The 13609-nt window shown below is 37.8% G+C and overlaps 1 protein-coding gene and 1 pseudogene across 1 annotated transcript in view; one reads left to right on the top strand and one right to left on the bottom strand.

The window, feature by feature from the left end:
• The window catches only part of MRC1 (mannose receptor, C type 1), a 135260-nt gene that overhangs the window by 81987 nt on the left and 39664 nt on the right, over positions 1–13609 (bottom strand). Inside the window, exons 7-8 of the mRNA XM_006869905.1 lie at positions 4041–4154; positions 2110–2256 (exon numbers count right to left, since the gene is read on the bottom strand). Coding sequence (XP_006869967.1) covers positions 2110–2256; positions 4041–4154 — 261 coding nt within the window. The remainder of the gene's footprint in view (positions 1–2109; positions 2257–4040; positions 4155–13609) is intronic.
• Positions 8463–9027, top strand: LOC102816778 (annotated as a pseudogene).

Here is a 13609-nt window from a genome sequence, read left to right as displayed (position 1 = left end):
AGAAATATGCAGCATATTCTTCCTTTTTGGTTTTCTAACTCCAGGTCTTTGCACATTTCATTATATTTGACTTTGTCTTCTCAAGCTGCCTTCTTAAATTTTCTGTTCAGCTCTTTTACCTCCTCATTTCTTTCATTTGCTGTAGCATCACTTTACTGGAGAGCAAGTTTCACTTCTGGTATCCATTCAGGTCTTTTCCTTCTTTCTGGTCTTCTTAATGACCTTTAGCTTTCTTCCTGTATGATATTCTTAATGTCATCCCACACCTCTTCTGGTCTTCGATCATTAGTGTCAAACGCATCACATCTGTTCTTCAGATGATGTCAAAATTTATGTGATATTTTGGCCCTTGTAGATTTGCTTTAATTTTCTTCAGCTTCAGCCTGAACTTGCATATTTACAATTGAGGATCTATTCCACAGTCTGCCCCTGATCTTGTTTTGACTGGTGATTTGAAGTTTTGCCTCTGTCTCTTACACAGATGTATTCAATTTGATTTCTGTATATTCCATCCAGGTGCATAGTTGTCTTTTATGGTGTTTTATAAAAAGGTATTTGCAAAGGAGAAGGCACTGGTTTTGCAAAATTCAATCATGTAATCTCCAATATTGTTTCTATCACCAAGGCTGTGTTTTCCAACTGCTGATCCTTCCTCTTTAATTCCAACCTTTGCATTCCAATTACTCAATACATCTTGATTGCATGTTTGCTCAATTTTGAACTGGAGAAGTTGATAAAATTCTTCAATTTCATCATCACAGGTTTTAGTGGTTGGTGCATAAATTTGAATAATAGTTGTATTAACTGGTCTTCCTTGTAAGTGTATGGATATTATTCTATCACAGACAGCAGTGTACCTCAAGATAGATAATGAAATTTTCTTTTTGACGATGAATGCAACTCCATTCTGCTTTAAATTAGTCACCCCAGCATAGGAAACCATGTGATTGTGAGAATCAAAATGGCTACTATCAGTCCTTTTCAGCTCACTAAAGCCTAGGATATCAATGTTTATGTGTTCCATTTCATTTTCACAATTTCCTATTTTCCTAGATTCAACTTCATACATTCCATATTCTGATTATTAGTGGATGTTTACAGCTGTTTCTCTGCATTTTGCGTCGTGCTCTATCATCAAATGAAGGTCCCGAGGTCTTTACTCCATTCACATCGTAACAGTCATCTCTACTTTGAGAAGGCAGTATTACCCCAGTCATATTTTGAGTACCTTCCTACCTAAGGAGCTCATTTTTTGGCACTATATCTTACACTATTCTGGTGCTCTTCATCAAGTTTCAGTATTCAGTATTCTAGGGCTGACAGTGTTCCGCGGCTATTCATAAGGTTTTTGGTGACTTAATATTCTGAAGTAGTCCATCTCTCCTTTTTCCTAGTCTATCTTAGTCTGAAAGCTCAGCTGAAACCTGGCCACTATGGGGTGACCCTGATGGCATTTGAAATACCGGTGGCATAACTTTCAGAATCACAGCAACATGCAAGCCACCGCAATACTGCAAACTGACAGGCGAGTGGTAACATAGCTGAACAGTATAGTACTCAGGAAATGTCAGTGACCAGTAGTGCTGTTGTTGATAAGTGTCATCTAGTCAGTTCCGACTCATAGCAAACTTCTAAAGGATTTCTAAGGAGCAGCTAGTGGGTTCAAACTGCCAACATTGAGGTTCAAATTGTGGCCTAGTACTTATCATACAAAACCACACCAGGACTCCAGAGTCCAGTAGTGGTAGTGGTGATGGTTATGTGCTATGGAGTCAGTTCCAACTCCTAGCAACCCTGTACAGGGTTTCTGAGGCCATAAATTGTTACAGGAGCAGAAAGCCTCTTCTTTCTCCCATGCAATGGCTGGTAGTTTTAAACTGCTGACCATGAGGTTAGCAGCCTGACTCATAACCTCTACGCTACCAGAGTTCCTTAGTGACCAGTAGTAATAACCAACAAAAAGAAAGTTAGCAGGAATGTCAATATATTTCCCCCATAAATTATCAAGAAAACTTTTGGAGTCACTCCATGCAGTTATGAGTAGATTACAATTTCATATATCTTTAAATTTTAATATTTTATGCCCTTCCAATCAAATAGGTTACTCACCTGAAGGAATAACAAAAGGATTCAAAGTAGTGTTTCCCTTTTTACAAATATAGCCTAGTTTCTGAACACACTCCAGATTTTCCCATTTTGCATTTTTCCCAGGACTTAGTGACACACAGCTTTTTCCAGGTTCAGTTGATGGGCTGCCTTTGAAGAAAAGAAAAAATAAATGTGATTATCAAAGGTATTACAAGTCTAAGCCCCCACAGTTTCATGTAGTGATCCCTAGTGTAATTTGAATTTGAATTTATATAAAATAGCCTCCCTTCAAGTGCGAATGCATTTTAATAGATGTATTATTGGCAACTACTCAGTTGAATGCTTGGCTAAATAATTCATAAAATAACAATGTTTAATATTAGGTTAACAAGGTTTCTACTATGAGTTTGAAGATATTCTCCTGCTATTTCAGAAGATGATTTAATCTTACATCTGCTTCTCAGGAACTTGGTTTAATAAGGTGTTTCTTTTCCTTTCTCATTAACATTCCAATTTCATCCCTCGCTTTCACATTGTTGTTGTTGTTAAGTGCCACTGAGTTGGTTCCGACCCATAGCGACCCTGTACAGGGTTTCCGAGGGTGTAAATCTTTACGGGAGTAGAAAGCCTCATCTTTCTCCCGCGGAGTGGCTGGTAGTTTCGAACCGCTGACCTTAAGGTTCACAGCCTGATTCGTAACCACTACGCTACCAGAGCTCCTTCACATTAGCTAATCCCCAAATTTTCTTACTGAACTTAGTCTGTTGTCATTGCTGTTAAGTACTGTCAAGTCAGTTCCGACTCATAGCAACCCTGCATAGGGTTTTTAAGGAGCAACTGGTGGATTTAAACCACCACCTGCCAGTTCAAATCCAACTTTTGATCCAGTGTTTATATTATAGTGCTACACAAGGACTCCAAACTCTTAGACAACAGAAGGTTTAAATAGTATGATCATCACTTGAAATCTGAAATGATAATCAGCTGGCCATCCTAGTGGTTTATAATTAGCAACAGAGAAAACTCAACTTTAGATCACTTTTGATTACTGCTGTCTAAACTATCTGATTGAACTCAACCAGTATTGTCCAATTTAATTTGAGAACTCTATTGCACATTCATAGTAGGCAAGCAGATTAAAAGGTCACCATACATTCCCTTGCAGCAATATTTACTTCTCATATTCCAGAAAAATGACGACTATTTAAATACTCTAGCAGCAGCTATGTTAATCATCATGCATAGAAGGAATACATTGAAATTGGAATTTTGTAGAAAATTAAATCCATTTTAAACAAAATTGAGCCCCTTAAAATTCTCCCCCATGTTTTAGTATCTATCCTGAATATTATATCCTCAGATATTAAAAGTAGCAATAATAAAGAAAGTGGAGTTTTTCTAAGTCACATGCCATGGTCTAAAACTTAAAAGTCTGGCCATATAAAAAACAAACAAACACCACCTTAGTACTGTCTGTAGCAGAAATGACAAATGGGACTCGTCTATTACTCCTCTCCACTCCCACACCCATAACTGGCATCACTAATGGTAAATTTCAGTCTTTCCATTTAAACCAAAATTGGAGGGCTGGATCTTAATATTATATACAATTGAGTGTCTCAAGGAACAGCTAACATTGGTGAATAAGATGAAAGAGTTAGTCTTCATTGTTCTTTTGTTTCCTCTGACAAATTGCTTTATGGAAGACTTGAATTTATTATTTAATCTTGTTTTATGTTATGTTAGTTGTTTGTTATGAAAATTGAGAAATTATTAGTTCAGAGCAGTTTCAGTCCTCTAAAACAGTAGACAGATTTCAAAGCAAAATGACAAGCAGACTGTACTTGACGAAGTCTCCCAATTCTCCTCTTTGAGATCTATATGTAAGATCACAAAAGTATTTAGGACAGACAACTGAATTACATACAACTACCAAAAGGTGTAACCCTTACCTGGTAGCCAGTTCAAATATCGGAATGGACTGCCGCTACTCCACTGCCAGCCACTGTTGAAGCTCAGACTGTTAAGCCCAATCCAGAGTCCCGAAGTCAAGGTATTGGTTAATCCTGTGTAACAAAATCCAAAGAATGAAACAGAGAACTAACATTTGAAAAAGACAGTAAAATCAAAAAAAGTACTTGAATCAAACTGTATTTGAGAGAAATAATAATTATGCATGTCTAATACCCAGAGTCATTGTACCAAAAGAAAATGGTTAATATTCAACCATTTCAAGAGGTAGCATGTGATCAAGAGCCAATGATACTGAAGGATGAAGTCCAAGTTGCATTGAAGGAAATGGCAAAGAACAAGGCACCAGGAACTGATGGAATAAAAATTGGAATCTTTCAAGAAAGTGAGGCAGAACAGGAGGCACTCACTCATCTTTGCCAAGAGATTTGGAAGACAACTATCTGGCCAACTGATTGGAAGAGAGACATATTTGTTCCCATTCCAAGGAGAGGTGACCAAATGGAATGCGAAAATCATTGAACAATCTCTTTGATATCCCATATGAGTAAAGTTTTACTAAAGGTAATACAGAAACAGCTGCAAGCATACATTGACAGAGAACTTCCAGAGGTTCAAGTCAGATTCAGAAGAGGCCATGGAACAAGGGATATCATTGCTGATGTCCGATGGATCTTGGTTGAAAGCACAGAATATCACAAAGATGTTTACCTGTGCTTTACAGACTACGTAAAGGCTTTTGATAGTGTGTATCATGACAAGCTATGGACAACATTGAAAAGTATGAGTATTCCGGAACATTTAATTGTGCTCATGAGGAATCTGTACATGCACCAAGAGGCAGTTGTTTGAACAGAACATGAAAACACTGAATGTTTTAAAATTAAGAAAGGTGTGCGACAAGGTTGTATTCTTTCACCATACTTATTCAACATGTATGCTGAGCAAGTAATCCAAGAAGCTGGATTCTATGAAGAAAAACATGGCATCAGGATTGGAGGAAGACTCATTAACAACAGTTGTTAACAACCTTGCTTGCTGAAAGTGAAGAGGACTTAAAACATTTTCTGATGAAGATGAAAGAACACAGCCCTTGGTATGGATTACATCTCAATGTCAAGAAAACAAAAATCCTCACCACTGGACCAATCAACGACATTCTTATCAATGGAGAAAAGATTGAAGTTGTCAAGGACTTCATTCTTCTTGGATCGACTATCAACACTCATGGAAACAGCAGTCAAGAAATCAAAAAACATATTACATTAGGCAAATCTGCTGCACAAGACCTTTTTAAAGTGTTAAAGAACAAAGATGTCAGCTTGAGGACGTAGGCGCACCTGACCCAAGCCATGGTATTTTCAATAACCTCATATGCATTCAAAAGCTGGACAGTGAATAAGGAAGACTGTAGAAGAACTGATGTTTTTGAGCTATTGTGTTGGAGGAGAATATTGAAAGTGCCATGGGCTGCCAAAAAACCAATAGATCTATGTTGGAAGAAGTGCAGCCAGAGTGCTCCTTGGAGGCCAGGATGGCCAATCTTCGTCTCTCATACTTCGGATATATTGTCAGGAGGGACCATTCACTGGAGAAGGATATCATATTTGGTAAGGTGGAAGGTCAGAGAAAAACAGGAAGACCTCCAATGAGTTGGATTGGCCAAGTGGCAGCATTGGTGGACTCAAGCATGGCAACAGTAGTGAGGTTGGCCCAGAATCGGGCAGTGTTTCGTTCTACTGTGCATAAGGTTGCTATGGGTCAGTACTGACTCAATGGCACCCAACAACAACAACAAACCTTTCTTCTAGGATTATCCTAAAATCTAAATTAAGTGCAATTATCATCTACATAGAATAGATAAAGAAAATGAAGCTGAGAAGACATAGGTAAATATGAGTAGTAAGATTCTTCCTAAATTCCTTCCCAGTCTGACTGCTTTCAAGTCCTATGATCTTGACAATTACTATATACTTTGACAAGAATATTAAGTGTGTTTCTTCTTTGGAGAATCGTCAAATATGACCTGTTTATTTAGAGTATAAATAAAATATGTTTTGTACAAAATATTTCTATTATGAAAAAGTTTAATATACATTTCAATGTATCATTTCACAAATTAGTATGCCAAACTCATATGTCAGAGCTAATTCTATGAATTTTATTTTATGATATTTTAAAAGGTTCATTTTCCTTCTTATTAAAATGATGATTGTTTTCTAAACATAAAGTGTTTATGTAAACATGAACAACTCTTATTTAGACAGCTAATAAATCAGTATTACAATATTTAAAACTCTATAAGCCTGATGTGAAAGTTAAATACCAAAACATGAAAACAGAGACTATGTTGACATAAGTCTATCTGTGCTAAACAGCTATGTCATTATCTATATCTTTTTAAAAAACATTTGTTGTTGCTGTTAAGTACCATGGAGTCAATTAAAAATCAGAGTGACTCTGTATAGGGTTTCCGAGGAGCAGCTGGTAAGTTTGAACTGTCGACCTTTTGGTTCACAGTCCAGTGCTGATCCTACAGTGCCACCGCATTTTAAAACACTAAGTGTTCTTGGTTCTCTGTATATTCTTGTAGTTGATTAAGAGAGCTGATTAAAAGGAAAATTGTCCTTTAGCCTTAATAAAATGTATATCCTCAATTATCTGTTGTTATTAAGTGCTGTTGCATCAATTCCGACCCATAGCGACCCTGTATAGGCTTTCCAAGGAGCAGCTGGTGAGTTTGAACTACCAGCCTTGCAGTTCAAATGGCTTTGCAGTGTGGCACATTAACCCACAGTACCACATCAGGACTCCATGCACATAAATGTAACAGAGCAATTTATATTTACTTTTATGTATTTCCCCAGTCAACTCTTTGAACTGATAAGTTACCACTTACAAAGTATGAACTATATTCAGAGTACTGTTGTTGTTGTTATGTGCCGTGGAGTTGGTTCCGACTCATAGTGACCCTGTACAAGGTTTCCAAGGCTATAAATCTTTATGGGAGCAGAAAGCCTCATCTTTCTCCCGTGGAACAGCTGGTAGTTTCGAACAGCTGAGATTCATAACCACTATGCTACCAGAGGTCACTATATTTCCAGTACTGTATTCCTCATTTAATCCTTGTTGTTGTTATTGTAAAGTTCCATCTAGTCGGTCCCAACCCATAGCAAACCTGTATAGGGTTTCCAAGGAGCAGCTAGTGTGCTTGAACCTCCAACCTTGCAGTTGTTTTAACCCACAGCGCCACATCAGGCCTTAAAAACTATGAATTAAGAACTGTGATCATCATTTTATAAATGTGGAAACAGATTCAAAGAGTTGAAATGACGTGTGAGATTAATAAATGAAATTTGTCAAAAAATCGTACCTAGCATTTATCACATCCCTGTTCCATTTGAGTGCTGATCACTGTCTTGGGGACCATGTGACCTGGATGTTACACTCAATTTGTTCAGCATTTAGCAGAGGGCTCTTACCAAGAGAAAACTCACTTGAAGACATTGATTAGGTTATCAATTAGGTATGTTGATGTTTGATAAGCTAAACTGAATTCAATATTGCAATTATTTGCTAAAAAATTACAACCTTTTTCCTGATTTAAAAAAAATAAAGCAACAAAATATAAGTGAGATAAAATTAAATACTAGCAAGCAAAAATCAATAAAAATTAAAGCTCACTTTTTTTCTTCAAGTTTTCTAGAAAAAGAAAGTTTAAGAGCTAGCAAAAAATTTAGCAGAGCTTGGGAGTAACTAGTCCAATTTCTTCATTTTACAAATTGGAAACTGAGCATCCAAACCCAGGCCAAACACATTGTCATTGAGTTGGTTCCAACCACAAGATTGGCAGTTCAAACCCACCAGTAGCTTCTCAGAAACCCTATACAGGGTCTCTATGAGTCAGAACTGACTTGATGTCACTTAAACCAGCAACAACAACATAGGTCAAAGTAGAACTGCCCACAAGGTATGAACACTGAAATCTTTATAGAAACAGACTGCTATATCTTCTCTTGTCAAGCGGCTGGTGGGCTTGATCACCAGTCTTTCAGTTAGTAGTCAAATGGTTAATCACTGTGCCACTAGGGCTCCTTATACTTAGGAAAGAGTAGGGCGTATGGTATATAACTTACCCAAACTCAAGCAGAAAATTAGTGAATCACAGTTGAAACTCAGGGTTCAATTTAGCATTCCAACAGATTCAATCATTGGGATAAGTATCATTCTTTAAAAAGAGACAGCCCCCTTTTTAGGTGGTGGCTACCGCTGGGCTCTGGCTCACAGTCCGCTGAGCGCCAGGCGGCACTGACAGCGGGCGTCAGACGCGTGCCCGCCTAGCCGCCGTGCCCTGTGCCTGCAGCTTCTCTCCTCAGCTCGTGGCCTGCCTGCGAGTGGCCCAAATGCAGGACATCAAGTGTGTGGTGGTGGGAGAAGGAACTGTAGGTAAAACTTGCCTATTGATCAGTTACATAACCAATGCATTTCCTGGAGAATATATTCCCACCGTCTTTGACAACTACTCTGTCTGTGTTATGGTAGATTGAAAACCCGTGATTCTGGGTTTATGGATACAGCTGGACAAGAAGATTACCACCGATTATGCCCCCTGCCCTATACGCAAACAGACGTGTTCTTAATTTGCTTTTCCCTGGTGAGTCCTGCATCATTTGAAAATGTCGGGGCAAAGTGGTACCCTGCGGCAGGACAGCATTGTCCCAACACTCCCATCATCCTCCTGGGAACCAAGCTAGATCTGAGGGATGATAAAGACACAATGGAAAAGCTGAAGAAGAAGCTGACTCCCATCACATACCCCAAGAGCTTAGCAATTGCCAAGGAGATCTGTGCAGTCAAATACCTGCACTCACTAAGTAAGGCCTCAAGACAGTGTTTGATGATGCCATCAGAGCCTTCTTCTGCCCACTCCCTGTCAAGAAGAGGAAGGGAAAATGCCTGCTGTTGTAAATGAGCAGAGCCCCTCTCCTTCCCCACCCCACCACCCCATCCTTTGTACTATTTGCTGAAAACCGGTGGAGCCTTTGTATTCAATGCCAAGTTTTTGTTACAGAGTAGTTTTTCCATAAAACCACTTTGAACCAATCAGTCATTTCAAGGTTTGGTTGAATATAAGAGTCTTAACTTTCACATTCGATAAAAATTTAGCTAGAAAACAAGCCTTTAATATTAAAGCTTTATGTTTCCAAAGCCCCGATTATTTCTCTAAGAGTTGCCATAATACCCTGTGAATTAAGTTGCACTGTTGTGCTATGAACACTAAACACTAAACTGTTTCAGAAAGACCTTTGTCTTTAAAGAACCGTAGCTTCTGATGTTGGGAAATGTAGCCACTTCCTAATTGGTTCTCAGACCTGTGGTAAAGCAGTACACACAGCCTCCTTAAAGAACCTTTGCCATGTAACACACCCAGTAAATTCTCAGCTCACATTCACTTCTTAACCTTGTCCTGTATTTCCAAATGGAGTCAGTCTTAACACTCAATCCTTTGAATCAATTGTTTTGATTTTTTCTAGTGCAATTTTTTTTAAAAAACCATTTATTTGTTAGTTTTTACTGAGATTTTGAACAGAGACCTTGTCTACTCGTTTCCTCGTGAAGTATTCTGCTGGTGTGGAGGGTGGGGAACACGAGATGTGACCAAAGACAGTATTTTGACAAGATTTCAAGTGACGATTGATTGACACTACATTGTATGCAGTTTCATGAAACTGAATAAAACTGTCACGGGTCAAAATCTTTCCCAAGGTTAATTTCTGTCCCGTACATAGATGAGACCAAAAAGGCCGGTGTTATCAGTGACTTTTCCCCGGCTTTTTCTTTCTCTCCCACCTGCCAGCCCGCCTCCACAGTCAGACATTTAATTCATTTTTGACTGGCCATTCCCATAGATGCTTAATTTAATGAGTGCTTTTCTTGTATAATCCTTTCTTCATGAGCAATATGTCTTCTTGTATTATAAAACCTTTCTGATAACGCAGTAGAAAGTGTGTTTGTTTCCTAGAAGAGCCCACGCATTCTGTTTCCACATTACTTTATTCAACACTACTTAAGTACTCTACTTAGTTTTCTAGTAACTAGATGTAAAGATCATGTGTTGCCACTTTACAGCGTTTGGAATATTTTTGATGCCCTTGAACTATGAATATTCATTAACATCACAGTCTTGCCAGATTACTAACACTGTAACTTGACTAATACTGATCAGCTGCAGTACCTCAGCTACATGGACACATGCTTCCTATTGTTGCTTTTGCTTTTCCTAAAAGAGGTTCCTTTGGATCCATGAAATTCTGTAAACTCAGTGCTGTGTCCTGCACACCTTACACACTGGCAAGAATATAATGTTGGACCTTTCAACCACTAGAACAAAAGTTTTTTTAATTGACAGTTGCAGAATTGTAGAGTGTTTTTACATTGATTTTTTGCTAATGCAATTAGCACGAAGTTTTGAATGTATAACTTAATAAATCCTTGAATCATAAAAAAAGAAAAAAGAGCCCTATATTCCAATGAGACGGTAAAAAAAAAATATTCATCCTCTATTAAATCAATTTTATAGTTGATCATCTCATCAATAATTTCCTTTTACTTTATTGTTTTCCATATGTGGTTCATTTGAGTACTATCTTAGTATTTATGTCTCCTTAGGATACATAATTAAAATTACTATACCATTTAACTCATGTAAACAGAAAACTTACAAGGTACTATATTAGTATTTATATCTCCTTAGGAGACATCAAATAAAGCAATTAAAAATTACCATCCCATTTAATCATGTAAACAAAAAACTTACAAAGTGTCAAGAGAAGGCACCTCCCTACCAGTCTCTGCCTGAGAAATGTCATTCTGAGATCAGTGCTAGATTAACTTTATATGTTATGTTACTGATCACTACATCCAATGGAATGCCTAATTATCATTTTCATTCATTCTTCAAAGTTATACTAGCTTGACTAATAATCATCTCTATACTTACAGAACCCACCTAGTTGCTCCATAGGAGACAAATCTGGCAGTCTGGTTCCATAAGCTTTTGCAGCCTTGGAGACCTTATGGGGTAATTCTACTTTGTCCTATAGCGTCACAATTAGTTGAACGACTGGACAACAGAGAGTTTGGTTTGGGGTTATTCTTACAGAATGTTATCATAGAGGAAATGCTGCTGAAAGTGGTATTTCTAAAATGCTACATTTAACAATGTTACATATTAATTATTCTGGTATTTTTTAAAACTTTCTGGTAAATATATATATACATGCTGTTGTTGTTAAGTGTTGTCAAGTTGGTTCTAACTCATAGAGACTCTGTTTAGGGTTTCCAAGGAGCAGCTGGTGGGTTTGAATTGCTGATCTTGTGGTTCACAGTCCAGTACTGATACTACAAGCACCACACCAGAAGTCCTGTATGTATGTGCATTTAAATTTTTCATACCACAACTCACTGATGAAGAATTGAAGTAGACTTTGCCTGGATATTGCTTAATTAAATTATTGTGGTTTGCTATAAGAAAAGACAGCAGCTCTTGAAGAGAATTATCTATTCTTTGGTATTACTCGTCTGCTATAGGAACTTCTAGGCTTCTTTTGAGGAAGTAAAGCAATTAATACATGGGAATAATTCATAAGTAAATAATACTTAAAACAGGGACTGATAAATATGTATGTATGTACCCAATAAATGTTATTGCTACTACTGGAATCTCTGGATGGTATAAATGGTTAATGTACTTAGCTGTTGGATAAAAAGGAGTTCTGGTAGTATTGTGGTTTGAGTCAGGCTGCTAACCTCAAAGTCAGCAGTTCGAAACTACCAGCTGTTCCATGGGAAAAAGATGAGGCTTTTTGTTTCCGTAAAGATTTACGGCTTTAGAAACCCTATACAGGGTCACTAGGAGTTGGATCTGATTTTATGGCAAACCACCACCACCACCATCAGATAAAAGATTGAAGATTCAAGTCCACCCAAGTTGCCTTGGAAGAAAGACCTGGAGATCTATTTCTGAAAGATCAGCCATTGAAAACCCTTTGGAGTATAGTTCATCTCTTAAGCAAATGGGGTCACCATGAATCAAAATCAGTTTGGCAGTCACTTGTTATTTCCATTACTATTATTACCCTTTTTATTAATAACAAAACTTCATATTGCTTGAGAGTTCGCAAAAGATATCGGTTAGAAACAAAACTTTTAACCCATGTTAAATATAGCACCTAATGTAGATGAACATTTTTCAGAAATATTTTCTCTAAAGAATTTTTTCCATTTATAAAATGACAGTCCAAACTTTTAGTATCTGAATACAAACATCAATTCCACATGCTAATTTAACTGTAAATTTTTCTGCATGCAATATCTAAAATTGTTATATATTTACTTTTGAACTTAATAATAGTAGAAGACATATCTGTGTTTAAGATAACACTGGTCTTTTTATCTTCTTTTATACATTGAAGTCTAAATTTTTTTTCCAGTCAACACAAAAGGAAATTGGCAAAAACAATCAGGGTAACAAGCAAAGTTTCACTTCCTATCTCTTATTTCAGTTCTGTAAAACCTAGTGCTACACACATGCAGTTATGATTCTAATTCAGGAATTGAGGATCACATAGAGTATCTCAACATCTTTCAGGGTGGAAGCAGAAGCGAAGATCATGAAATGCCAGTAGGTGATAACAAGAGTGGGCTGTTGTGCAGAAATATTTAGTCCTGCCCCCAAAAGACAAATCAAACCTGTTACTTATCTAGTAGATTTTTCAACTCACAGCAAATCATATTGCCAGTTAAAAGTATTGGAGCAATCTTGACATCTTAGATTAGGGGTAATTAGATTAAGTTAGTGCTTGGAGTTCTAGTGTGGTACTATAGGATAAGCCCTGAACTGCTAACCTCAAGGTCAGAGGTTCAAACCTACCAGCCACTCGTCAGAAATACAGTCACTATGAGTTGGAATCTACCTGACAGCACAAACAAGTTAGCGATCTGGGAACCCAGTAGTTCCTCCAAAGGCCCCCCAGAAGAAACACCTGGCAGTCCACTTGCAAATCTACTCTGATACACATATTATCACTGTGAGTCAGAACAACTCCATGGCAACTGACTTACTCATAGTTAGTGCTCATAGTTAGTGCTGTTGTTGTTGTTAGGTGCCATCGAGTCAGTACTGCCTCCTAGCAACCTTATGCACAGCAGAACAAAACACTGCCAGATCCTGGGCCAACCTCACTACTGTTGCCACACTTGAGTCCAACGATGCTGTCACTTGGCCAATCCATCTTATTGGGGGTCTTCCTCTTTTTCTCTGACCCTCCACCTTACCAAACATGATATCCTTCTCCAGAGACTGGTCCTAGTTAGTGCCGTAGGGACCACCAAATCACTACTTATTAAATGAGGCACAATATGGTAACATGGAACATTACTGTTGTTACATAGCTGTCGTTGAGGTGATTTCAATTCAGGGTGAACCAGCATGTGCAGGGTAGAACTATTCAATAGAGTTTTCAAGGCTGAGACCTTTCATTAGGCCTGG

This window comes from Chrysochloris asiatica, unplaced genomic scaffold, assembly GCF_000296735.1.
Source record: "Chrysochloris asiatica unplaced genomic scaffold, ChrAsi1.0 scaffold00137, whole genome shotgun sequence".
Classification (NCBI taxonomy): domain Eukaryota; kingdom Metazoa; phylum Chordata; class Mammalia; order Afrosoricida; family Chrysochloridae; genus Chrysochloris; species Chrysochloris asiatica.
This window is presented reverse-complemented; position numbering and strand designations above follow the sequence as displayed.